The sequence below is a fragment of the Seriola aureovittata genome, chromosome 18 (genome assembly GCF_021018895.1).
Source record: "Seriola aureovittata isolate HTS-2021-v1 ecotype China chromosome 18, ASM2101889v1, whole genome shotgun sequence".
Taxonomy (NCBI): domain Eukaryota; kingdom Metazoa; phylum Chordata; class Actinopteri; order Carangiformes; family Carangidae; genus Seriola; species Seriola aureovittata.
In genome coordinates this window covers 12,426,447-12,452,910 of record NC_079381.1, presented here as the reverse complement: position 1 = coordinate 12,452,910, position 26,464 = coordinate 12,426,447, and the positions used below count along the sequence as shown (strand labels likewise).

General features: G+C 40.1%; 4 protein-coding genes across 5 annotated transcripts; 2 read left to right on the top strand and 2 right to left on the bottom strand.

Annotated features, from left to right (window-relative positions):
• Positions 1-5: 5 nt before the first annotated feature.
• On the bottom strand, positions 6-6,163 carry ggcx (gamma-glutamyl carboxylase). The gene is made up of 15 exons (XM_056403535.1): positions 5,964-6,163; positions 5,495-5,695; positions 4,925-5,083; positions 4,347-4,512; positions 4,159-4,237; positions 3,937-4,043; positions 3,671-3,834; positions 3,267-3,568; positions 2,689-2,820; positions 2,288-2,439; positions 2,026-2,195; positions 1,773-1,903; positions 1,529-1,676; positions 1,140-1,341; positions 6-1,042 (listed from the first exon to the last, which is right to left on the bottom strand). Exons 1-15 carry the CDS (start codon positions 5,986-5,988, stop codon positions 883-885), a joined length of 2,298 nt encoding a protein of 765 aa, XP_056259510.1. The 5' UTR covers positions 5,989-6,163; the 3' UTR covers positions 6-882.
• Positions 6,164-9,257: 3,094 nt separating this feature from the next.
• Positions 9,258-15,725, top strand: gmcl1 (germ cell-less, spermatogenesis associated). 2 transcript variants are annotated; one of them, XM_056403537.1, is made up of 15 exons: positions 9,258-9,701; positions 10,639-10,816; positions 10,939-11,062; positions 11,173-11,269; positions 11,362-11,459; positions 11,585-11,697; positions 11,778-11,843; positions 12,081-12,165; positions 12,254-12,344; positions 12,440-12,580; positions 12,668-12,737; positions 12,865-12,940; positions 13,053-13,198; positions 13,483-13,570; positions 13,662-15,725. In XM_056403537.1, exons 2-15 carry the CDS (start codon positions 10,641-10,643, stop codon positions 13,800-13,802), a joined length of 1,512 nt encoding a protein of 503 aa, XP_056259512.1. In that variant the 5' UTR covers positions 9,258-9,701; positions 10,639-10,640; the 3' UTR covers positions 13,803-15,725. The 2 variants fall into 2 exon arrangements, with proteins under 2 accessions (XP_056259512.1, XP_056259511.1); XM_056403536.1 differs by having other exon boundaries at positions 10,634-10,816.
• Positions 15,726-17,192: 1,467 nt separating this feature from the next.
• fam136a (family with sequence similarity 136 member A) lies at positions 17,193-19,855 on the bottom strand. Its single transcript, XM_056403541.1, has 3 exons — positions 19,564-19,855; positions 19,313-19,453; positions 17,193-17,986 (listed from the first exon to the last, which is right to left on the bottom strand). Exons 1-3 carry the CDS (start codon positions 19,648-19,650, stop codon positions 17,798-17,800), a joined length of 417 nt encoding a protein of 138 aa, XP_056259516.1. The 5' UTR covers positions 19,651-19,855; the 3' UTR covers positions 17,193-17,797.
• An 802-nt stretch (positions 19,856-20,657) lies between these two features.
• pcyox1 (prenylcysteine oxidase 1) lies at positions 20,658-26,068 on the top strand. The gene is made up of 7 exons (XM_056404446.1): positions 20,658-20,902; positions 21,152-21,296; positions 22,139-22,345; positions 22,456-22,630; positions 22,718-22,929; positions 23,026-23,178; positions 23,291-26,068. Exons 2-7 carry the CDS (start codon positions 21,176-21,178, stop codon positions 23,959-23,961), a joined length of 1,539 nt encoding a protein of 512 aa, XP_056260421.1. The 5' UTR covers positions 20,658-20,902; positions 21,152-21,175; the 3' UTR covers positions 23,962-26,068.
• Positions 26,069-26,464: the final 396 nt, after the last annotated feature.

The following is a 26,464-nucleotide window of genomic DNA, read 5'->3' as shown; positions in this document are numbered from 1 at the left end:
CAGACTGAAAGTTCAAGTTGATTTTTAATTAAAATAATTTCAGCTCTATTGAACACCATAAGCTCTTTATTAGAAAAGTGACTAAAAAAGGCTGTTAACTGATAAGCTAATAATTGTTTTCTGTTTCATCACATTATAGGGTTAGCATAATAGCTCAGAGAAGTATGTTCCCTGAAATCACTGTAAACTTCCACATGTACTGTGGATTTGTAAACCTGCCAATTGTAAATTATTTAGCCAGATTTTTTCAAATTAGAGCAATAAAATGAAACTGTACCAACAGGAGTCGACCAACCTGATCCTTTTGATGTCAGTATGTTCTTTAAAATCTGTCCCCTTAAAATACTTGTACAGCCAGTGATCAGTCACGTTTCCGCCTCTGCTCTTCATCTTCATTCCAAACAAAGCAGCATTAATGATTTAGTGTAGTTAGAATATGATCCTCCGTCAGATCACTTGTAAAAGCAAACTTGTAGTTGTCACAGAGCGCTGATTTTTAAATGATCTCTTCTTTTGGTCATATCACTCAGCAATAATGCAATTATAAAATTCCTAAACAAACATAAAATGTAATCTCGCAAGGCAAAGCACTGCATATCTGTTAACATACAGTATTCTGGTTTTGCTGTGGCTATAATAAAAGTGTGTCCTCAGCAAAAACTGAGATTCATAAACAAATGCTATAACAAAATTGTGGAAATAATCTGAAATGCCAAATATTTCAGAAGCATAGAAAATTAAAAAAAAATCTTTGATTTCTGGGCAGCAATGTCCCAGGGTAGTAACAGTCCAGTAGTAATAATAACACACAAATTTCTTTGCAATGTGTGATCCAGCACCTGGAGGCAATTCAGCAGAGTATCTCTGGCCCCATCTGCAGCTTTAAAGTTCTCCGTGACCAACTTCGTCTTTGAGTCGTTCATCCTGGTTGGCTTCAGCCTGAGGTTCTTTCATGTTGGCAAAGGCAACTTCTCTTGTCAGCTGTTCCAGAGGAGGCAGGCCCACCGCCAGGTTCCTCATAGCAATGGCTGTCATCAAGAATCTTAAAGAAAAGGGAGATATAGTAAATACGATAGTCAATTCACAGATGATTTAAGTGGTTGGTTGGACAATTTCTGTGGCACGCTGATAATACTCACCCTCTCCGTATCGTATAGTACTTTTTTACAGCAAACCGCTCCAGCCGTTCCAGCACACTGGCTTCCCTGCGTTTCTTCACCTCCTTCATGCGTCGCTGCCTTTTCAGGAACAGCCGCACAATCGGGTCGGTGGCGTTGACCTCTGCCCCTTCCAGATCTGCAGCAACAAGAGGCTGCAGCTCAGGAGGAAGAGGCTCAGTTTCTGTGGGATGAAAATTGCATCAGCATCTGATTATTTTTGAGCTCTTCAGCAACAATGAATATGGAAAAAAAAAGAAAGAAAAAGAAATGAAATATGCGCCAGGACATATGGAAATACTTTTTTTTTTTTTTTTACACAATATTCCACTACTACTAAGCACTACCCCTCCTGGAAAACACATTTTCACCTGTCCCATTGCGAATGCGCTCCTGGAGCTCAAACAGTTTGGTGAAGTTCTCCTGTAGAGCCGCCTCTGTAGTGTTGACATAGATGTACATGTAGCAAGAAGGCTCTTCTGACACTGTGTACACCTTATGATAAGCCCCAGCAGGTACCTACACACATACACATATTCACATTATTGTAAAAGCTTGTTGTGTTCAGGTTAGACAGGTTATAATGTTAACAGTGATGATGGTGTGTAGCCGTACCTTTATCTGCTCACCAGGCTGCAGACTGAAGTTCTTTTTCTCCTCCAATATCTCTACGTTCACCTTGCCCTGCAACACATGGATGCTGGTGTTGCCCAGATCTTCACTCACAAAGTTTTCTAAGTGGAGACCTAAAAAGGTAAAATTCTGTCAGTTAGTACAAAGGCAGCCCATGTAGCAACAAGAATGAATAAGGGTACACAAACAAACTTTTCTTCTGTAAGGATAAATAGGACAAGGAGACTTTCCAAACCTGGGAAATCAGCGATAAAGACGATCTCAGTCTGATTGTCCAAACTGCCCTCAATCTCCTGGAACTTGGTTCTCCAGGGTGAGAGATCCACCAGCAGAGGCATCAGCCACGGGTTTGGTCGGAAAGGCGACCAATCAGCTTTCACAATGTCCACACGGGGATCAAAGATCCTTAGAGATTAGTCCAGAGCAAATCATTTCAAAATTCATTGCATACATCTGAAGAAATTATCACTCATTAATAATATCTTTTGCTCTTATACCTTTGCTGAAAGCGTTCATTGATAGACACCCAGATGTCAAAGTAAATTTCAGGATCCGAGATGTTATAGCGAGGCAGGAACTGACTGAGGCACGTGGCGTACTGCTTCAGCATGTCTCCGTGATCTTTCCACCGACGGCTTTGTGTGAACACCTACAGTACACAGACATCATTATTACTTTATCAGGAAATCAGCCACACTGAAATGCAAACAGAAGAACAGTGATAAGGAAAAAGTAAAACTGCGATAGTCATCAGCTAAATCATTTAAAACTGTTCTGTTTAAATGACTTAAGCTCAGATGTTGTTAACCAGTGATATATTGTAAAGCCAAGACAAATAAATAGATTTAATATAATTATCGTGTTGTCTTTATCTGCCAGTGTTTTCCCTGAAACTCACCCCTGGGTTCAGATATCCTATTTCTCCAGTTTTTCCATCTTTGTAGGTGATCTTAACATGCTGATGGCTGCGGGAGTGAACCATCATGTCCCAAGAGTAACCATACAAGCCATTGGTCCAGTTGTTGTAACCCTGCACAGTAACATAATATTAACATTATTTCATGCTAATAAAAAATAAAAATAATTTTAAAAAAAAATCACTGATAAACAGATTTACCCCTTTTAACCATCAAACCTCTCTATAAACCAAGAACTTAAATTCATAAATAAAAGACAGAAAAAAGTCCATATCTGCTTCTTTCGGGCTTTAGCCCCTCTGCTGAGAACACCAGTCTGAGCTGTTTGCTGTGGACCAGTGAGTGTTGACTCTGATTGAGCAACTGTCAGTCTGGCGACTCACTTAAGAGGCTTTTGCTGACATTAGTTTTGTACAAGTACGATCCATTTAAACAGAAGCTCTCAGTGTAAAAAAGTACTGAAAGAAATTTATACAGCAATTTACTAATTGTTCTTTTTAATCAAATGTAGCCGTACAAGCAGTTTTAGGCTAAATAAAAACATGGGAGGCAGATATACCTGTGTGATGAAGTGGGAGTAAGGCAGGAAGAACTGTTCAATTATGTAGATTATAGTAAAAATGGCTGCCAGCTTGTGTTTAAATCTGAGTTTGGAAGGTTTGGCAGCAGGTGGGGTCTCCTGGCGTTCCACGCTGGTGCTCTGGATTTCTTTGTAAACACAAGAGGGACTGGGCTGAGGGTCCGGCGAGGTGAGTGGGAGAACTGCCCTGAGGAACCCTGGGAAATGGGCGAAGAATCTTCTTGGCCAGTCAGGGTAGCAGAAGAGAGGACTGGTGGCCAGCATCGTGTAGGAAAACATCCCTGACAAGGATTAACAGCCTCAATATGAAGAAGGTCAAATGACACCCAACAAACATAAGTTTCTAAAAGTAAAGTAAAAGTGAAGCAAGGCTACGGACTTACCAATGCTGAAGAGCTGAGAGTTCATACAGTGGAAGTAGGTGACAAAGAAAAACACATAAGGCCGTGTGGCGTCAAAAAACAGCAGGTAGCCGGCGGTCAGATCCAGGAAGAGACCACCTCCATGAACCACCAGCAGATTTACTAACTCCACAGGAAGAATCACTCTGAAAAATAATGTGTGTTGCAGCAAGATCAGTGTGGGAGTACTGAGATATGACCATAAATAATTAAAAGATAAAATAACTGAGCTGCTTCATAATACCTACTTAAAAGGATCAAAAAGCCAGTGGTGTGCCAAGTATGACATGGAGTATCCCTCCACCCAGTCAGCATCCAACTTTTTGATTCCAGCGATGAAGTACACTATAAATATCTTTAAGGAACAACAAACAGACTGTTTTGACTACCTGTTACCAAGCAGTGCTCATGAATGAAACTCACATTGAAAAATCTGTTTGAATGAAAACTGAAGTCACAGATGTACAAACCTGTGTCCTCAACAAAGTGTAATTCCACAGAGGCACATGAGCGTTTCTTATAGACGGTCTCCGCAACCCATCGATTGACCTACAAGCAGACACAGGCTTTAAACGTCTCCCTCTGTTAGGCTTGCACATATAGACAGGACAGAAATACACAAGCACACACAAAGACAGCAGGAAAAAAATCATCTCACCAGTATCTGTTGCCATCCATGACCATGAGCTGAAAACCAATGAGGCCGTAGAGGTACGAGTGATTGTTCCAGGCCGTTTTGTCCAGAAAGAAGATGTACCAGTAGGTTGAGACGAACATCAGGCAGGAGAGACGGTAGAAACAACCAAGCATGATGCCCAAGGCGCCTTCAGTTAGAAACACACAACTAAAGTTATGATAACTGTAGTTGTTACTATTAATTAATCTATTTTTACACAGAAATGTCCATTAACTAGTCCATGGGGGGGCCAATCATTAATCAGTATTGATTTGATTGGCATTGTATTCTACTCTCTGTTTGCTTTTTTGCTTAAGCCGCAGTCAAAATTGTGCAGAACTTAGTTGACTTGGGGGGGGGAAATAAAAGTGGAAAATTGCAGGTCTGGTGTATGTGCTTTCATCTTTACCACAGACAGCCACCCCACAGAGACTGTCTCCTATAAAATGACTGCTTCACCCTTCTCTTCCCCAAACCTCTGTAAACACTGAGTTGTGAACTGTTCATCATCAAAACTGTTGCACATAAGACTTTAATTCAAAATAAAGAGTGTGACCCACCGAGGAACATCACCACATACACCAGGTACATCCAGTCCATCGGCAGGGGCTGTAAAAAATTGAAGAGGGGAAAGCGACACACAGGGGCCCCATCAAGGTACTTGTAGTCCAGGTGACTGAGGCCACGTTCCTGTGTGACGTCGATGGTCATCACCAAACCTGCAGTAAAGACACACGATGGGGAGGACACTTTTGTGACAGCTGTGCAATCCTGCTTTGACCAGCTGAGATATTTAACCAAGATTAAGTCATTCCTTTCATCTACAGATCTAGAGAGGGTCACCCATGCTTTTATCTCCTCCAGAGTGGACTATTGCAACGCTCTTTACTCTGGTATCTGCAGGCGAAACATCCAGAGACTATAGCTGATACAAAAGGTTGCTGCCAGGCTTATCTTGTTTTAGATTTGTGTTTTCGATTTACTTTTATTCCTTGTTTTTACTGTAAAACACTTTGTTCCTCTGTTTTCAAAGGCGCTGTATAGATAAAGTTGAGAATAATCTCAAACCTGTTGCAAAGTCAGTCAGATATAGTGAGTAGACTAAGTAAATGGCTGCTGATTTAACTCACCAAACAAGCAGCGGAAGATGCCGAGGGATGCAGGGTCAGTGGGACGGTTGAGGAGGGCCACCAGACTCTGCCAGGAGGTCAGGTCCTCCTTCTTGAACCCAAAGATCTGCTCCATCTTGGTTTTTGTCTGTGGTTTGTCTTTTTTAGGAGCTGCCGTCTTCTTTGTAGTTTGTTCCTCCCCATCACTTCTCACAAGAGCACCTAAGAGTTTGAACAAGACAATAAAAAGTATTTCTTTATGGCTATGAGCAAGATCTTATGTCATAAACACTCACTTATTGGGCTTGAAGTAGAACTGAAAATCCATGCACGATTTACAAAACATTCAGCTATACTTTTACCTTAAACACGAGTATGGTTTGAAATAGCAGCGTGTCCCTGGTTGAATGCAGGTCTAGCTAGTTATTATTACACTGGCTAAACAACAACACATCGCCTCACTGACTGTCATTGCTACCGCCAACCTCACCTGCTACCGCGTCCCTCGCCTCCATGCTGAAGAATGACCAGAATAAAAGGGATTTGGACTCGGGACAACGGGGGTCTCTCTGCTCTCCCTGCCCAAGGTGGAGGTGTCCAGCCTGGTCACGTCAATGAAACGGACGAAGTTACGTGTCACAATCCCCCACACACATACACACAACAGGCAGGTCGGGGAGGAGGAGGAGGAGGAGGAGGAGGAGGAGGAAGATGGGTTGGGAGGGATTGGAATGTTGTGAAAGAGTTGCTCGTCGTTTATTGGCTGGTTCCTCCAATGTCCACGCCCACCAGTGGGAGCACTTCATACGTCACATCCTGCCTACCTTTTGTTTCAAATTTCTTCACAAAAATATTTCATCTGTATGTTATAATTATACGAGAAATGATCCATGCAATAGTAATAAGAGATATTAAATGAGCAAAACAAGCTATTTAGATAAGATAAAATCTTATGTACAAAATACATCCAGTACTGTGCAAAGGTTTTAGGCACTAAAGTAAAGCGAGGATGTTTTCAAATAATGTCATAATGCCATGAATAGTTTTTATTTATGAATTAACTTCATACAAAATGCAAACAGAAAATTAAAACAAATCAATATTGGGTAAACATCACCAATTCTCTTTGGTACACTTTTGCAAAGTTTTTCAAGGCACTTGGGAGACAGGTTATTCCATCTAGGAGGATACAGTTCTTCTGTGCAGTCAGGTTTTCTCGTCATCGTCTTCCGTCTCTTAATGCAATCCCAGACTGATGACAGCTCACTGGGGGACTTCTTATTCTTCTTGTGGCTGAGGATACTTCCTTATGACTCTGGTTGTATGTTTGAGCTTGTTGTGATGCTGCAGAATGAATTTGGGACCAATCATATGCCTCCCTGATGGTATTGCATGATGTATAGCATCTAAAGCACCTGAAACGTTTGCACAGCACTGTATATAAAGAAAGGAGAAGAAAGAAAGGGCATTGTTTTAGGTTTAGAGCTTCTGAAGGCAATTTTACATTTACTTTTAAAAGATTCTACAGACAATCTACTACAGTTTCAAGAAAGTGGAAAAGGTTGAAATAATCTTCAAAAAAAAAAAAAAAAGCATTATCATTGCTGGAATTGGGTTGCTTATTTATATAATATTTGCCATAATATTTCCCTCTTTAATCTTCCTTTCCCCAGTAAAGAAAAAACGTAAATATGCAAACGGAAAAATTGCCAGGTTAAGGGAAAAACTGAACCCAAAAGTAGCCAACACAAAAAGGGGGTTGGTGGGGGAAAAAAGGGTATTTCAATAAACAAAAAGAAAACTTACAAAACTGGTGAAACGTCAAAGACCTCAAAATCCAAAACGAAAGTGAACAGGAGCAAAGCTAAGCACTTCAAGAAGACATCAACAGACGGACTGACAAAAACAAGCGGGAGCACAGAGACTAAACACACAAGGGAAGCGTGGGTGATTGGACACAGGTGTGACACATTAGACAATCACAAAGGAGGGAAACAGGGTAAAGACAAGAAGTAGATCTAAAATGAGAGACACAAGGGAAGTAATTACAAAATAAAACAGGAAATACAACAATGTCCAAGTGTAAAGTCCGTCACGTAAAACCATGACAACAATAAGATCACATCTAAAAAAAATAAAATTAAAAAATCAACATTTATATGTGTTCGAAGATATTATAAAGGCACTGAGTCATTTTTTTTAACAGTGATCAAGCTATAATGAATATTGCACAAAGATTCTTTTGTTTAATTGTTCTTTACAAAAAGCACCATCTCATTTAAAATAAATGTAAATATAAATGTATGATATCAATATCCCGTCCACATTCAGTAAAACGAAAATAAAACAGTAGTTTAAATGCCTCTTTATATGCACCTTCTTTTTTTCTTTTTCGCACACTACTCCCACATATACTGTCTTGACTACAATACAACAGGATACCGCTAGAGGCCAGCCATGTATTGTATACTTTTATCTGTTTATGAGCCATTTGTTTATTGACCCAGCGGCTTTGGAAAGAGATCATGCTGTGAGGGATTTACTCTCAGGATTTTAGGAATTATTAAATACAGTTGTCACATAAACCCAGTCAGTTTTGTATAGTTCGATCTGGCTTTGACAAGCAACGTAGTTGATAAAAAGATTTTCACTGAAAATCATGTTTGGAAGCTGTTTAATATCCCGTCTTTCACAGGGGTAGGAAGAGTAACTTTTTTTTTTCTGAAGGGGCTTGAAAGTTGATCACCTCTGCTGAAACCTATTGGTCTGTGGAAACTGGTGGTATGTTTTGGCCATTGCACATGGTTGTAGACCAAACACTTTATCCAACTCAGAGGTTAGGCTTCATTTAGAGGTCTTGGCCTACCTGGGTGGATTATTCAACTTTGTGGGGAAGGGTGTTAAGTGCTCTGAATAGCAGAAACATGAAAGAGCTTTGTGAAATGGTTGCCTTAGTGACATCTGTCTCACACAGACAACCAGGTGTGTGCACTAAAGCTTTTCAGTATCACAGGCACACATGCTGTTTGGAGCACATCAGAGTGTTGACAGTGTGTCTACAGTATCTGACCTATGGTTAGTACAAAATTACACAGTTCTTTCCAGGAAACCTCCTTCCCTATCTTTGGCCCCATGTTCTGTTCTAACTTGAAGATTTACCCAGTTAGCTGTCCATTTGTATCACTATCACTACTACACTAAAAGTATTATCTTTGTGTGTGGTAAAATATGTTGTAAATTAAAGATAAAACTTCTACTAGTGTAAAACAAAATGAATTCCTTTTGAATTCAGCCAACAGAGAGTGCAGATTGACACATTCCTCTTTTTTTTTAAATACGATATCTTGGCATGCTTAGCTGTTATATTTTGTGGTTATACAAGGAAAAAAGTCATGTTTAAAAATTTAAGTATCAAATGAATAAATAAAATAAGCCTTTAATATACTGCACATACATTTTAGATGATTTCTCAGGATAAAATGATTAAAAGACTTTCACTTTCAAAATATCAGTGCAGTCATGATAAAAGTCTGTATTAAGCAAAGGCTCCTCAGTACAAATAAGTACGAGGCTGAACATTTTGTTGATTTGGCAGTGCCCTTTGGACTCGGGGAGCCAGACACACTGGTCAGCAGGGTTCAGCTTCTGTTGCCCAATGTGTAGGATTAGTCATCAAGTTTACATATACATCTTATGGGATAATTAATATCTGGTTCAAAAGCCTTAAAAGTATTAAACTAAACTTAACAAATAAACAGATAGTGATAGAATTGACTTACCCTTTTCAGACTTGTGTAATCCTCCTGTCTCACAGTGGGTGGCGCCATTGAGCGAAGCAGCCACATGTGACGTTGACATCCTAGTAACCACCGAGAGAAGAAGAATAACAAAAGCAGCTACAGACTTTCAGGGTAGTGGTAGCTACACACCATCTCCTATTTCTGTATTTGCATTAGCGCCAATTTAGAAAGATGTAACTGGAACCAAACATGGTTCTGCCGTCTGGAGGCTTGTGAGGAGGAACAGCTTGTCAGAAGTAACGCTGTTACTGTTTTCAGACGTGTTTTCGTCTGTGAATTCGGCAGCTAAGCTAGCTTTGAGGTTAGCTCCTCTTCGGCTGGCTTGTCAGCGTCTGACAGACTGTCTGACCGGGAGATAATCAGCCAGTGTTTACCGTCCAAATTCACCTTAACACCTCTCCCTCAGCCTGCCCGCTGCTGATCATCAGGTGAGTTAACTCAGTCGTTGTTTTTCTTTAGCATACTCTGCATGTGGTTTACAGATGCTGGAGGAGGGAGCCTTTGCATCAGACTCTTGCTATGAAAAAGTGTAGCTAATGAAACTTCGTTCAGGTTTTGTTTGTTGTCCTTACACTCATAAATACAAGTGCATACAAATGTCGAGGCCTCTGGGGCCACATATGATTGTTCTTTCAGTCAGGTAGGCAGATGATAACAACAGCACATCAACTAACAAATGTGATCTATTGTAATTTGCTCTTTTGTTGAACATTTAACTAGATAATGTAATTTTTGATGAAGGGTAATGTCGTTATTTTATTCGAAGGAAAGGCAATATAAACAAAATTATATACACCGTTTATAATATGATGCAAGCATTCTGTCCGTTTTATAAGACAGTCAAATACATTGTAATGCAGTCCTAAGAAAAATTAGTGTGCTGAAATTAATTCTTAATTAGTCTATCAACAGGTAATTAATCAGTAGCTATTCTGATAAGCAATCATTTAAGTGATATGTCAAACAAAATGGCAAACTTTTCCTGGATCCGCTTAATGTTTGAATTTGCAGTCATGTTTTTCATGTCATGTTTTTATAAACATTTGTAAACAACACATGCAGTTTGAATACATCACCATGGATCTGCAAAACTGCAATGTGAACTCATTATTTTTTGCTATTTTATAGTCTAAATAATCAATTAATCAAAAAACAAATCAACAGATAAATCCATTGTAATCGGGAGTGACAGAAAACTCCAACACAAGCTAGATCACAACTCGGCACAAGCCAAAGTCCCTAACAGCGTGTGCTCTCATTAATATATTGATTTGCAAAGCGATGTTGCAATTTGAAGATACAGTACAGTGGGCCTGTTATTTCTGACAGTTGCTTTGTTTGTTTCATGTCTCTCTGAAAGGGTAGAGATGGGAAGTCTGGGCAGCAGGTTCCAGTCCCCTTCTCAGGGCCTAGAGGAGGCAGCAGAGGGCGCAAGCACCAGCCGCAAACACAATTGTGAGTGTAAGAAGAGGAAAAGAAATGCCCAGTGTGACTGTGACAGTGAACAAGAGGAGGACGATGCCTTACTAGATACACCTCGCAGGCAAGTCCAATCAAAGAGCCTATGATCAATTCAGTGTGAAATATCTTTCAGTTATCAGTATTTTGTCTGACCCTGGCTTTGGTCTCTCCCCTGTTGTTTGTCTGTTTTCCAAACCTGAGCAGGAAGAAACTGAAAAGCACGTCACGATACATTTATCAAACCTTGTTCCTGAATGGTGAAAACAGTGACATTCGCATCTCTGCTCTGGGACAGGAGTGGAACCTCCACAAAGTGTATCTGTGCCAGGTAAAATATAATGACACAAAAACACCTCGAAGGCAGTCTGTGATGTATTCTTTCATGTGTGTTATCCTTATCATTTAGGACTCATTCCTCCTCTTCCTTGCATTTCACAGTCAGGATATTTCTCCAGTATGTTCAGCGGCTCGTGGAAGGAGTCCAACATGATGGAAATCAACTTGGAGATCCCAGACCAGAACATCGACACTGAAGGTGAGAGCACTTCAGTCACTGAAACCAGCAGTCGACTGTGTTTGTTTGTTTACATGTTTTACTGATAACTCTATCCTGCTTTATGTGTGTAGCTCTACAGGTTGTGTTTGGATCCCTGTACCGGGACGATGTCCTGATCAAGCCCAGCAGAGTCGTCAGTATTCTTGCCGCTGCTTGTATGCTACAATTGGTCAGTGAAGTGAAAGAAGCCAGTTATTGTCACAACTGAAAAAATTGCAGTTTTTGATTTTGTATAAATGCAGTCACATGACACACAGAACCTAATCAAGTCTCGTGGCTGGTTGTTGTCTACAGGATGGTTTGATCCAGCAGTGTGGAGAGACCATGAAGGAAAACATCAGTGCGAAGACCGTGTGTGGCTACTATGCTTGTGCCAGTATCTACGGCTTGGATTCAGTCATGAAAAAGTCAGATTTTGATTAATCTAACTTATTTCAAATCACAATAATTAACAGGTAAGATTGTAATTTATGCTCTATATTTGTAGGTGTCTTGAGTGGCTCCTGAACAACCTGATGACCCACCAAAATGTTGACCTGATGAAAGAACTTGGGTTTGTGTGCTCAGCTCACAATTCTTTAGTGTTTACATCATCTTCTAGCCTACAATTATAAAATATTATTTTCTGTCGCTTGGAACTCCATGATTAAAATTGACTTGATTAGTTTTAGTGCTGTTACTTTTTTAAATAAGGACAATGAAGTGAAATGGCTACTGTATGTTAAGTAGTTGCATTTCAAACTACAGTGTAAAAACCGTACTAACATTTCTTTATGCGCTGCGTTTACAGGGCAGAGGTGATGGAGCAGCTCATTCAGTCCTCAGACCTGTTTGTCATGCAGGTGGAGATGGATGTATACACAGCTCTGAAAAAGGTAGAAGGAAATGTTAGATATAACTCAGATATACTCACAGTACTATCAGACTTGTTTTAATAGCTCTCATAATTTTTTCTCTCTCCAGTGGATGTTTGTGCAGCTCAATCCCTCATGGGACGGCCCCATCAAGCAGCTTCTGGCTGACGCTGATGCCTGGCTATGCAAACGCAGGACTGGTACTGTTAAAGCCACATCTTCTGAAATAGTGTCTTCATATAAATCTTTTTGTTGTTGTTGTTTTACTCTGTTTTCAATTGACTTTGGTCTACAGACCTGTGTGAGAAAGAGCCCTTCTTGAACACAGATGAAGGGGCACCCTTTCGTTCAGTGTTCAAATACGTTCGCCTCCAGTATATCATCAACGATCTGGCATCTGCACGCATCCTGGAGAGAGATAATATTTTGCCCCCTGGTGAGATGTGGTTCTGCATGACATCATTTCATCTTGTACTACGATCTGGAAATAAAGACATTTTTCTGTTCATACTTTATATTCCAGATTGGCTAACGTCAGTGTACAAGAACCAGTGGTTTGCCATGCTCCGGACAGAGTTTGACAATGACAATGGGTGAGTGTTATAATGAGTCATTGGATTAATTTTGACTGCAATGGCATGTTGATATAACCATAAAAACTGTATGTATAGAATATGATTTTAAAGTTGTGTGATGCCAAAGGCCCCTGTTTGTCATTAGTCCCCAGGAAGCTAACAAAGAGGAGTTTGAGCTGAGCAGTATGAGGTGTGGAAGGAAGTTGACAAAAGATGGAGATGTGAGTCAGACAGTCTGTTACAGGAACATTTGCTCCCATACACTTAACATATTTGGTTTAATTTCTACAGGAAAAAAATAAAATAAATCAATCACATTTTCTTTTTCCTCAGTACTGCTGGCGATGGACAGGCTTTAACTTTGGTTTCGACCTGTTGGTGACCTACACAAACCGCTTCATAGTCTTCAAAAGGAATACTCTGAGTCAGCCATGTGGGGGCGCTGTGAGTCTGCAACCTCGGAGGCATTTGGCATACAGGTCAGTGGTGCAGTTAACCTTAGAACACTCACTGTACCTAAAGCGTGCTTATAACTGTCAGTATCATGCGGTTTTAAATATGGAAGATAAGATGATCATGCTAAGCTAAGTTAGCTGCTGGTGGTAGCCTCATATTTACCTTATAGGAATATGAGTGGTATCAATTTTCAGCAAGAAAGTGAATTTACTAAAATGTCAAACTATTTGTATAAAAGCAATGTGTATTCATCAGCAGCTTTGGTCCGGGAAAACTTAAACACTTGACTTTTTTCTTATTTGTCCAGGTTACGTCTTGCCTCCTTCGATAGCCGTGGAAAACTGGTCTGCAGTCGTTCAACAGGTTACCAGCTTCTCACCCTTGAGAAAGACCAGGTAAGTGAGCGCTGTTCAGATACAGATGGCTGCAGATCACCATTATCTTGCAGACCTGCTTAATATTCTTCCTTTCCCTTCAATCACTCAGGAGTATGTGGTGATGAACCTGGACAGCCGATTGTTGTCATTCCCCCTCTACGTGTGCTGTAACTTCCTGTATACGTCGCCTCAGTCGGACAACCGTCCAGATTCCTCAGAACAAGAAAGCACTGCTCGCATTGTGTCTTGATGCCTGTCCAACTGCAAGCATTCCTCTGGCGACGCCGAGACACTGACACAAGCTTGTATGTACAATCCACTGCCATATTTAACACCATCTCCACATTGGACATATCGTCTGCATGCTCTGTAACTCAGTGAGGTGTGATGGGAAAATGTTTTGTATCTATGTATTCAGTGTTTTGGCGCATTCTGAGTAATCTATACATGGAGTTTACAGTATGACAGAGACGCATCACAATGGCCAGGAAGGATTAGATCACTCTTTGCCTTCAGAGCGGCTTCACTTCTCCTTAGATGTCTGTCATGAACTGTCTTCACTGAGATGTTGAGCCATTCATCGAGACTGAAAACCCCCAGTCTTTTTTTTGAAAATCTTCTTTGGACTTCAGAACTTTATATAATGGCCACCTTATGTTTATATCTTGTGCTTGTGAAGACTGTGGAAGGGTTTCACTGTATACTTGTGTTAACCACTCGGTGTGTATGGGAGCATTATCATCCTGAAATGTGGGAACATCACCAGAGGGTGAAACTGAAGATCACACTGCGGAGCAAACCTCAAACCCAGTGACTTCCATGAGATTAACTGGAATACAGATCCACTTTTGACAAACAGAAACTGTTGGTTCATGTTTGGATGTTTCCAAATGTTGAACCCACATGTGACTCAAGATGATAGACAACTCAACAGATTGTAATTTGTCCATCACTCAGAGGTTAATGGACTGTCTCAGAAAATCTAATAACTGCACCACTAAGATAACTTTAAACTTAAAGGGTGAAAAAAAACGTATAATCGTCTGTGTTAGAAGAGCAGTTGTTGCACTGACTTGTATGGGAAGTTTCAAGCCTGTTGTTTACTGTGGGGTGTGGACAGAGGTGTGGTCCCTCGCTCTACTGATGGGTGTGTTCGAAAACTCAACTCTGCCAGCGCTCAAACTCTGTAAGAAGAGTAATTTGCATCTCTACCACCTGCTGCGGATAGACCTGCCGCTTCGTTTGCCTACACTCCATTTAAGCATACTTCCCCGCTGCTGCTTTTAGATACAAAGTTGTACGCCAACAGGGTTGAATGGACTGCAGGTGATGACTACACTCAACAGATATCCAACCTTAAATCTTGCTTTTACTGCATCTGTTTTAACACTTTAACTCTTCTGGGTCATGGGTTAATGTCGCTTTGGTAGCTCAGTCTTACGTTGGGCTTGTCTGCATGCTATTCTAGACCAGAGCAACTTCTGTGAAGGCTTTCAGATTGGAAAGTTCATCACCTCTTCAGTATTATATCTAGAGAAACAGACCTGATGGACTTGAAATATTAACTACAAAACCAGCATCATGAGGTCAGAAAGACTTAACCCAATAACCTGTCTTCACGAGACACAAGGCTTCAGGAGTCTTAAGGTGTTTGCCTCATTTACACAGTTTACAGTTAAAAAACGCTTTCTGACACCAGCTCTCGGATGTTCACTGCGTACTACAAATATCCCCCGCTATTCTTTTGCAGTTCAGTCAATTCATTTCATTATATCAACTTTGTATTGTTTTGTTAAGGCACGAGTGAGCAGTTTTTAGACTGCTCCCCTCACCACATGAAGTACCTTTGCGGTTATGTTTTTTTAATTAGTTGATTGTTTGTTTGGCAATTTTGGAAATGTATTACCTCATGTTGTTTGAAATCTAATAAATATGGGGATTTTCAGACTTGTAAAGCAACTGCTAATTCATACTAGTCAGTTTGATTGTATAGCTGCAACTGTAACTGTCATCAAGTTAAACGTTAAAGGTGTTTTTATTTGGCATTTATTTATTTTTTACTTCATTTGTATTTGTATGGATTTATTTTTGCAAAGTAAAATATGTACACAATTATGAACTGCCAATAAAACTGCCCATTCACATGGGCTGTGGTGCTATCACATGACCAGTCTTTACTACGGCAGCTCAGTTAATTCGGTATTTATGCTTTTGAAGCTCATGAACTTGATGGATATTGACCTTTCATCTGCTACAAATGTTTTTATACCTCCTCGCCAGCAACAGCGACTGTCGATCCATCCCCTCGTTCTCGTGAATGTGATATCTCAGTAATGCCTTGAGGAAATTTCTTCAGATTTTGCACAAACGTTTAATTGGATTCAAAGATGAACTGACTAGAAGTTGGTGGTCAAAGGTCAAGGACATGGTGACCTCATAGTCTTGTGAATACGATATATCAGTAACACCCAGCTGGAATTTAATAACTTCCGGCACAAACATTCACTTTGGCTCAAGGATGGTGTGAGTAGAATTTGGTGGTCAAAGGTCAAAGGTCACTGTGACCTCACAAAATGCATTTTTGGCCACAACTCAATTCATTAGATAATTATGACAGAATTTTACAGGATGAAATGAGTGAAGTGATTTGTTTTATATCCAAACACTCAAAGGTCAACTTCACTGTTACATCATCATGCTCTGCAAAAACACTTTTCTGGCCATTATTCAAAACTGTACCTCAGGAACAGAAGGGGAGGTTGTGACTATATTTCCTGAGTAATTATAGTTTCTCTCTATAGTTTCCTACACAACATTTCCTCTGCAGTCAGTTTGATCTCCTCTGTCAGTTAGGAATGAAAAAGGTTTGATGAAAACTTGCAGATATTGGGATTAGTACTATTTAGAAATTCTGTCTCTCCCTTAAAATTAAGTATGAATGACAGATTTCCACCAGATGTGAATTAAATTATGTAAGAAGCCTAGAGAATATTGGATATCTGTATTTTTAAGAACATTTAAAAAGTCTGATTGAATGCTGTTTTGCAGCGTCCTCCTGTCAGAGTGGCTCAAAGATCAGTGTGTAGGTGGTACAACTTGTGTTTTCAGCTGGCTCCTCTCCAGAGTCTGTTCTGGCCTTTACAGTAAAAGAGTATAATACTCCAGTCATTTCCCTTGCAAACCTCGGATGGTAAAACCTATCCTCGCTTCTGCAGAACTTTCTATGACTTTACAGAAGACACTTTTATCACGACTCTAGCCTCCAAGTCTGTCACTTGTTATTCTATATTGATATGATGTAAAGGGCCAATAGTAAGAATTGAGCCTCCTATCAGAGATTACCACAGTTTCATATCCCACTTACTCCTGTTAATAGTTGATTTAACAGTTTTTTTTTTTAAACTGATGTCAGTAATGTAAGCTGCTGTCAACAGATGATCAGCTTTTTATCATCTGCTTACTTATTCTCAGGCTATGTTATGATACTGGTACCGTGTTCACCATTATTTGTATATAATTGAGAATATTCTCTTGCTGTCTTTAAAATACATGTATCAAATAAAAAAATTGTATCTCTGGTGTTTATTATTACAAGAACTCATGTTGTTGATATTATGGAAGTAACACAGTCTAAACCCAGTTACATTTACAGTACTTTTAATTCAGTTATATAAACACGTCTCATTGTGGGAGGTGAGACAATCACAGGATGACTCACAATAAAATTACAAAAGAAAAAAAGATGAAGATGAGGGGGCTGATGATGGCGAGGAACTGGCTGAGATGAGTTGAATACAAAGCACATTCAAAACAATGCATAAAATAAATGCACATCAGAATCACATTGATTGCATTGTGAAGTGTATATTTTGTAATGTGATATTCAGATTTGTACTGAATTTACCAACGTTTTAAAAATGTAAACTTTCTTGTTGACACACACATCAATGTGACAGCTGATGCATCACTGGATTTATCTTGTTGCAGATGAACCAAATATAACAAGCCAAAAACGTTCAGCTCCCAGTCTCCAAGGAGGTTGCTGTTTGTAGATTACACACAGTACAACAATAAATCTCACAGTGAGCAGTTTAAAATCTCCAAAATAACAAAATTTAGAGTCACAGCCTCTAAAATTTGTCAAAATACTACGCTTTGCTTTAATGATGTTCCAGCCCCTCTATTCTTCAAACTGTTGACTAACCCCACGCTGCTGGACGGGCCACAGCCATCCACCCCCGCTCATCACTGCTGTATAGAGTCCAAATTTTCTTTGAGTCTTCGGGTCATGCTGGGGATCAGGTTAACGTGGTCGTCCACACAACTGCCCACACAGCGGTCCATCAGCGATCGGACTGCTGGCTCCTTGGCGCCGGAGTCAAATAGATCCTTCGCCTTGTCGTTGCAGTGCATCGTGCATCTGGTCAGACGGTCCTGGGGGGGGGGTTTAATTCATATTTTAAAAGACATAGTGAGGTCCTATCTGTTTTTCTGCAATTGCTACGGACAGGATCCAGATGACACGTCCTTCTCAGAAACTGGAAGTTGTCTCCTTTTCAGGAATGGTTGACGGTTCGAAAAAGTTGGATCAGATGTAAAAATTATTTCTTCAAGTGGGGCTTGTATATTGCTTTTCATAAATGCATAAGCAAAAGGATGAGGTGAAGGTATTGATTTCCATGTGGGAGTTATGCTTTTGTACTGTGTCTCACAACTGTATTGTTGCGTTCTTTCCTTTCTTTCTCACTTTATTTCTCAGAAACCTTCATGATCTCATGTGTGATGTTGTTAATGCAGTTGTATCTAACTTAACATTTGTTTTTGCTTTGAGTTTCCTGGCTCCAAGCCTAAATATTAACTCTCCTCAGGGACATTGCTCATCTTGGATTGAACTCCAGAAATCTGAATTGAATTATTCCACAATCATTGTAAAGTTATTGTTTCAACAGCATTTACATTGTTTCTGTCAATTGCCCCCTGGCCCTGGACTCAGTGGCCCCAAAAGCCCCAGGTTCAGTGTGTGTGCTCCTTGTTTCCTCCGCCAAGGAGGTTATGTTTTCACCCAGGTCTGTTTATTTATCAGCAGAATTGCACAGAAAGTACTGAACTGATTTGCACTAAACTTGGTGGAGGGGTGGGACATGGACCAGGGAAGAATCCAATAAAATTTGGGGCAGATCTGAATCCTTGCATGCATTTGAATTTTTACTCCTCCTTTACTCCTGACCTTCTAGTTGTTGTTGGTTTTTTTTTTTTTTGATTGAATTTGATTAATTTATGAATATGCATCACTAAATTACAATGACAACCATTATCAAAATTATATTAAACAGTCCTGAATTATTACCAAAAACTGAGGATCGTCTTGGAGTACACATTGTTTAAAAGAAGTTTTAACATCCTCATTATTTAATCTTATATAAATCCAATGACATATATTCCAATACAAATCTATTTAATTGGTTTACTTGAAGGTGGTAGGATATATAGATACAGACAAATATATAGAGAAATGGCCCATTTTGGATTGATCTGGTAATAGTCTGTGGCAGATTTGATAAAAGTGATTATACCACCTCTTTTAAAATGCCACACATATGACATATAATATTGTTATTGAAAGGATCGCATTGTTATATGTATCCTGACTAAGTAAAAACTATTAAAAACTAAATAAATCCACTTTTAAAAACCCCACACACTCACATGTTGACAGGTAATGCAGTGTGACAGTGGACAGACAGATATCACGTTTCTCACCTGAAACTTCTCCAGCTCTGAAGTGACCAGTCCCTGAGCTGTGGCCAGCGGAGTGTGACACCTCTCGATGCACTGATGCACTTGAGACATGGAGTCTGTGGAGCTGTCACAGCATTCTGCACTGCACTTGAACATGCGACCCTGCAGCAGCAGATATGAGACATGTGATGGATACATATGCTGCAGAGGGCAGACTGGTAGAAACACAGCGCAACATGCACATTTCATGTGTCCACAGGTAGGACACCTACCTGCATTTTACGGATGTGATGTTTCTCCAGGCTTTGGACCATTTCTTCCACCACATTCTGCACGCGTGCCTGGTGTGCCTCTGCCATCTCTGCTCGTCCTGCTCACTCACAAAGTCTTCAGAAATATTCAAGCCAAGTTTAGCAGCATCTAAACCGGACCGGACTGGCGCAACGTACCTTCCGTGTACACGGCAGTCGCCTACTTTCTTTACTTTACAATTTGATAATAACTAAGGTCACCTCCATTCAAGCATGGTTCAAGATGAGAGATTATTGCGTCACTTCCGTTTTTCTTCCGCAACCGGTTCTAGTAAAAAAAAAAGGTCATCTTCCGGTTGGGTCAGACTTCAAAATTAACTCCCAGGAGATTTCCGTTTTTATCCAAACATTACACTGAATAATATTTTATACTGACACGAGTAAGCTGTTTTTTTTCTCAATATTTATTTATATTTTATGTGAAATGACAGAGGAGAAATTACCACTTCCGCCCAGCTTCCAACTGCACAGATCAATTGAACTTTCAAAATAAAAAATTAACTTGAAAATCAACCTAACTGAATTTTACTTCTCTATTTTCATAGTCTATTTAAATTTCTCGACAACAGTAATGACAACCTTTATCTTTTGAAAAGTTGATTATAGTATGTTCTGTTTTCATTAAAGGTACAATACCGTGATTGTCCTTTATTTACAGCCAACATTAATATTACTCCAACACAGACTTATGATATTTTATGTAAACGTTTGCACATCCTTTGGCAAATTACACAATTCGTCGATTCTTGACGAATTGAAGTGAAAAGAAGTAAATACAACCGCTGAAGCAAACAGACATAAAAAATTTTAATCATCATTTTTCAAATGTTAATGCACTGTTACTTTTTTCAGTACCAGTTTCTGGACTTACTGCAGGACATTTACATCCAGAATTTTGCTGATGTTTGGAGGAATCCATTCCTTCCTCTATCTGTGCAATGTTTCCTGTGCCACTGGCACAAACCACATAGCAGAATATTTCCACCCCCACGCTGAACAGAGTTTGAGGGTTTTATTCTGAAACTCGAAAGTAAGCATTTCCGGGAAATGTGTCTCAATATTTAGCGACGTTCATGGTGCTCCGGCATTATTCAAGAGTGAAACGAGTTTATTGTTATTAACCAGAAGTTATTTCCACTTTGAGTGTGTTAGTGGCGTCTGTGAAAAGTTCAGTTTTCTGTTTAAGTACACAGCGGCGAGTTTTAACGAGTTTTAATGTGATACTGAAGTTTCCCGGTGAAGATAACTCTGTGAAGACCTCTGGATCAACTGGCAGCCCTCTCTAGTGGCTTTTGAAATAGTGAGTCCACCCTTTTACCCCCTGTTACCTTTATGAAGTTAAATAAAGAGAAAGTGGTGAGGGTAACAGGCCTAATAGACATTAGACAGGCATGATACTGCCGACCCCAGCTGTGCAGTTATTTATGTCACCATTCCCCTAGTTATTCCTTGCGTGAGGCTAAAAGTAGGAAGTGTAACCTTTGACCGAGAGTAATAGAAACTTATTAACTGAACTGATCGTGGTTGATGTTTAATTTCTCCTGCACAGATGCTCTTTAGTGCTGAGCTCTAGATGTCCACAATGAGTCTACGAACCCTGTCACTGAGAGCACTGTTGTTCCTGGGACTTTGGCATACCGGGAGGAGAAGTCTAGCTTCCGCCCCAGAGCTGCAGAACCAGCCCAAAAAGATAGGTAAGCTTAATCCCAGGCTGCGTCCAAAAACACAGCAGTTATCTTGTGTATTTCATCATCTATTCATTCTGACGCTTCTATCCTCTAAAGTTGGTTTCACTGGAGGATAGATGAGCAGTATCCTGCCCAGGATATTTGAGGTAGAGGGTTGATTTCATATTTTATTCTGAGTGGGAGACCTTATTGTGACTTCACCCAGAGTACAGTTGCTCTGAAAAAAGTAGCCAAGTAAAAAAAAAAAAAAACACACAATTCAAGTGCATAAAATGAGATCAAAAATTGCATAAATTGCATTCAAGCTGCAGCAGTTAGTTTATTGATCAACAGAAAAATAATCTGCACATTATTTACATAATCAATTAAATAAGTTTTGTTCCAATAATGGCCAAAAATGCTCTTAAATATAAAGACTCTCATGGAATCAAAGTATCTTTGGCTTTTGTATTGTTGGTCAGACCAAACAAGACATTTAAAGACATCACCTTGGACTTGAAGAGTCTAGGATGGACATTTTTCACTTTTTTTTTTTTACATTTTATAGATTAAATGATTAACCGAAAATAATCATCACTTTCAGCCCTAAATTGCCCAAATATAAGATTTATTTGTGGAAATTAGATTGATTGATGGGCTGATGGTCCACTCGATGATATGTGAGTTAGAGCTGCAACAATCAGGTGATTAATTGATCAGTCAACTGACAGAAAATGATGATGATGATGATGATGATGTAAGCAGACAGCGTGGAGTGGACATTAATTCATGCAATAACATCAGTCGACCAATTCCAGCTGAGCCTTTTGCAAAGATGGTTTACCCCGCTGTCATTGCTCCTTTTAAAGCTGTGGTCGGAGCAGGCATCGGTGGCACAGCGACTGCGTATTACCTGAGGCAGGAGTTTGGAGCCGGGGTGAAGATTGATGTGTTTGAATCTGGCACTGTTGGTGGACGACTGGCGACAGTGAAGATCGGGGAGTATGAGTATGAGACGGGAGGTTCAGTGATCCATCCTTTGAACCTACACATGAAGCACTTCATTGAAAAATTAGGTAATGTCAACATAACCTCAAATAAACAGACTCAAAACAAATACATGAATAGTTGAAACCATAATCAGGATGCACTCCAGCATATTTCAATATGTTGCCTATGTTTTCAGGTATTCCTGCAAGGAAAGATGTCTCCTCTAAAATGGCAATCTTTGATGGAAAGGAGCTCACATTTGAAGAGAGTGACTGGTTCATACTTAACTTCTTACGCATGCTCTGGCAATACGGGTTCAACTTTCTTCGGATGCAGATGTGGGTGGAGAGTGTTTTGGACAAATTTATGAGGTAAGGAATAAAAGCACTTCGATGCAGAATTGCTGTTCCTTGTTCTGCAGGATGTTTTACTGATCATGGAAATCCCATCATTCACAGGATCTACCAGTATCAGCAGTATGGTTACTCATTCTCCAATGTGGAGAGGCTCTTGCACGCCATGGGTGGTGATAGTTTTCTTACCCTGATGAATCAGACTCTGGAGGAAACTATGATTGGTGAAGGATTTTCGCAGATCTTCCTCAACGACATTGTTGCACCCATCACTCGTGTCAACTATGGTCAGAGTGTCCGCATCCACGGCTTTGTGGGTACGTTTTAGAGTGTTAGAGTTTGTATTGTACAGGGTTTTTATTGAAAATTGTGAACTTGTAGAATAGAGTTAACATTTATATCTTGCCTTCCAGGGGCCGTGTCATTAGCAGGGGCAGATTCAGGCTTGTGGGCAGTGGATGGAGGCAATAAGAGAGTCTGCTCAGGACTGCTGTACCACAGTAAAAGTGATCTCATCCCTGCCAGAGTGACTTCCATTGCAGTCAAGGTTCGACCTTCCAAGACAGGTGACGTTCACATCTTTTGGTACAGAACATGTCGTTTTCTCTTGTCGATGGATTTGTCATGTGTATGTTCACACTTTTTAAATTTCATATTCCCTCCACCTCTCATTTTCAGGCACCACAGCCAGTTTCTATGAGGTCAGTTATGTTGGGGAATCGGGCTCAGCTCACTCTCTGTATGACATTGTGGTAATAGCGACGCCACTTCACCAGGGAAAGTCTGACATCACCTTCTCAGGTTTCTCCCCTCAAATCCCGTCTAACTACCCCGGGCGCTACCACCAGACGGTGTCAACTCTGGTCCACGGCTTGCTGAACATGTCCTACCTTGGGACCACACGGCCAGCCTCAGAGTTCACTGTGTCTGAAGTCCTCACCACTGACTCTAAGGGCTCTGTCATCAACAGCCTCTCCTCTCTCGACCCTGTGCACATCCCTGCAGGTTACAAACGGCCCCCCGCCAGCCAAACCAAAGTCTGGAAGGTTTTCTCTCCACAGCCGCTGTCTCAAGAGCAGCTGCAGAACATGTTCCTCTCCTGGGATTCAGTGTCTGAGAGTCAGTGGCTGGCTTATCCCGCGTACCGACCACCGCATCGTAAGACCCCTCCCTTCATCCTGCACAACCGGCTGTACTACCTCAACGCTGTGGAGTGGGCAGCTAGTGCCATGGAGATGAGCTCCATCTCCGCCAGGAACGTGGCCCTGCTGGCACACCATCGCTGGCACGGACAGAACGGCAAGATCGACCAGGAGGACCTTCACACCCGACTAAGAGGGGAGCTCTGACAAGTGAGAACTATTTGAGATGAGAACCAAAAGCAATAAAATACTATCAATCAAGCACAGTATAAACCCATACAGATGCTCATGGGCTTGCCTGCTGCACTGTAATAACTCTCCAGTCAGGGCAAATCCCAACTCTCTTTCAGGTATCTCGGGTGCTCTGGCCTTTTTAAACTTATATTCTGGTTTGTTACAACTTGGTCTTATTTTTGCAGTTTGGGCCGTAATTTCTACCACTCAGACGATGTACTCACCAAAGTAATTGCTGAGATCTGGGAACACCATGACATTAAAGCACTAACATTAGTCAATCAAAAGATTAGTCAGTCGAAAGAAAGTTAATTTTGATAATTGACTAACTGTTTAAGTCAGTTCTCAAGCAAAGATGCCAAATATTCAATGGTTATGTCTTCTCAAATGGTAGAATTTCCTACTTGTCATTGTCTTACATTATAGTAAATGTTTGTTGCTGTTTTTTAGACCAATCAATGAATTGAGCAAATAATCCACATGTAAATCAATAATGAAAATAATCGTTAGTTGCAGGTCTAGGTGACATTGCTACAAAGTCTGACAGGAGAGCAAACTCCAGCAGGAAAAACAATCAGAAAAGTTTCAAACAAGCCAACCTGATTTTCTAGATAAAACCATGAGTGAGTGCACCACAGGAAAACTGTTCAAACTTCATATATGGCAGGTTAAACTTGAACCAGGCTGTCATGTACACTGACAGTGTGGGTGATGATTCGACCCTTGACCTGGGCGCTTATTTATAATCTGTCTGGTTGTTTGACTCCTCATGTTTCTTGCCCCTATCTGAAGAAGCCTTTAAAGCAAAGTGTCTCCTTTCTAAGATCTCAGAAGTTAACTTGGTGAGTACAAAGTTATTATTAGTGTTGGCCAAAACTAAGAAAAAAAAAAAAAAGACAAACTTTGTAATAAACAGGAAATGATCATTTAATCGCTCCAACAGTAGCCACAGTTCATCGCTCTGTCACCAGCAACAGCAGCACAAATCACAATAACAGGTGGGACTACATTGTATTGTGCTGAATTTTGTATTCACTGTGAACCACGCTGCACTGCAGGGTAGACGTATGACTGTTCCTTTATGTGTAAGATAAGTGTGCATTTCCTCCATTATAAACACGGTACATCTAACAAATCACAGACCAACCATTGTCACCTTTTAGCCAAATTCTTGCGTAGTGTTGACTAATATGACAATGTCCCGTCATTGATGGATTCATGTGTCTTCCAATGATTTTCTCAGTCTCTCTACCTCCTCAGCACACTGCTGTATGTGTTGATAGTGAGTACAGGCAGCTGTCAGTAAGAGAGGTGTGCCACCAAGACGTTTTTCTTTGTAAATTGGAAGATATGGATGTTATAAAGGAGTATTAACAAATTAATGTGTTTTCTTAGCATTTAAATAGACTGTTAATATAATGTGCCGTAATTGGAAAGAGTCTAATCACACTGACCATTTAAACTACTGTGGTGCCTTAAGCTATTGAAGTAATTAGCTTATGTGTTTAGTAGATGATAAGTCTCCCAATGATTTTAGAAATCAATTGTCCTTAGGGGTTTCCTGTGTCATTTTTAATGACGTGAAAATTGCCATCAGACTCAGACCACCAGGACCAAACTGCAGCGAGGCTGACGCATTTCTGTATTTTGTATTTTGTAACAAATGGAGGCGTATTCAGTACCTGGGATTTATCTGATGTCATGTCGCTTAAAGACACTGTACCTTCCTGGACCACTTTCATGTTCTTTAACTACTTTGGGAAGACCGCTAGAGTTTGCTGATTGTTTCTTAAGCACTTTTAGAGGTGTATTTTTCTAGATGTTTGAAAGAAGTTTTGAGTATGAGTTAAGACATACTGTTGCCAGAATATTAATTGTGCACTTTAATTGATAGAAAAGCTTCCGTTTTATGCTGAAGTCCAAATGCCAAAGAACCCCACCAATGTGCAGTATTTAGACTGGATTGTTCTGGACAAATAAAATGAGACTTTTATTTACAAATTAAATTGATTACAAACGATACTGAAACCCCTGTATGTTTTGAAAGTGTTTACAATCACAATAAAGTGATGAGACCTTGTCTGCTTTGTATTTGATATTTTGCTTCAGAGCTTAATTAACCACATCAAATTATGTTTAAATAATTTCTCATATAGATCACACTTTATTCACTTTATCCAACTTGTTCTCTTGTTTTTCTTTCTGTCCTATTTCACAATTTAATTTCATACTATCATCTAACATTCAGATGTTGCTGAATATGTCCCTTGTGACAGATTCAGGGCTGAGAAATCAGGATCTCTTTCATCTGCATGATTGCATGATAAATTGAGGAATTGTCTCCCTGAGCCACATTGTGACCCATCATTCATAAGCCACGGGTGTGTGATGAAATCACCGTTTCCAGTCCCAAAAGGAAATTAACATTGTTTTCAGCTCAGTTGCAAGGACCCCCGTTTTTTTTTTGTTTTTTTTA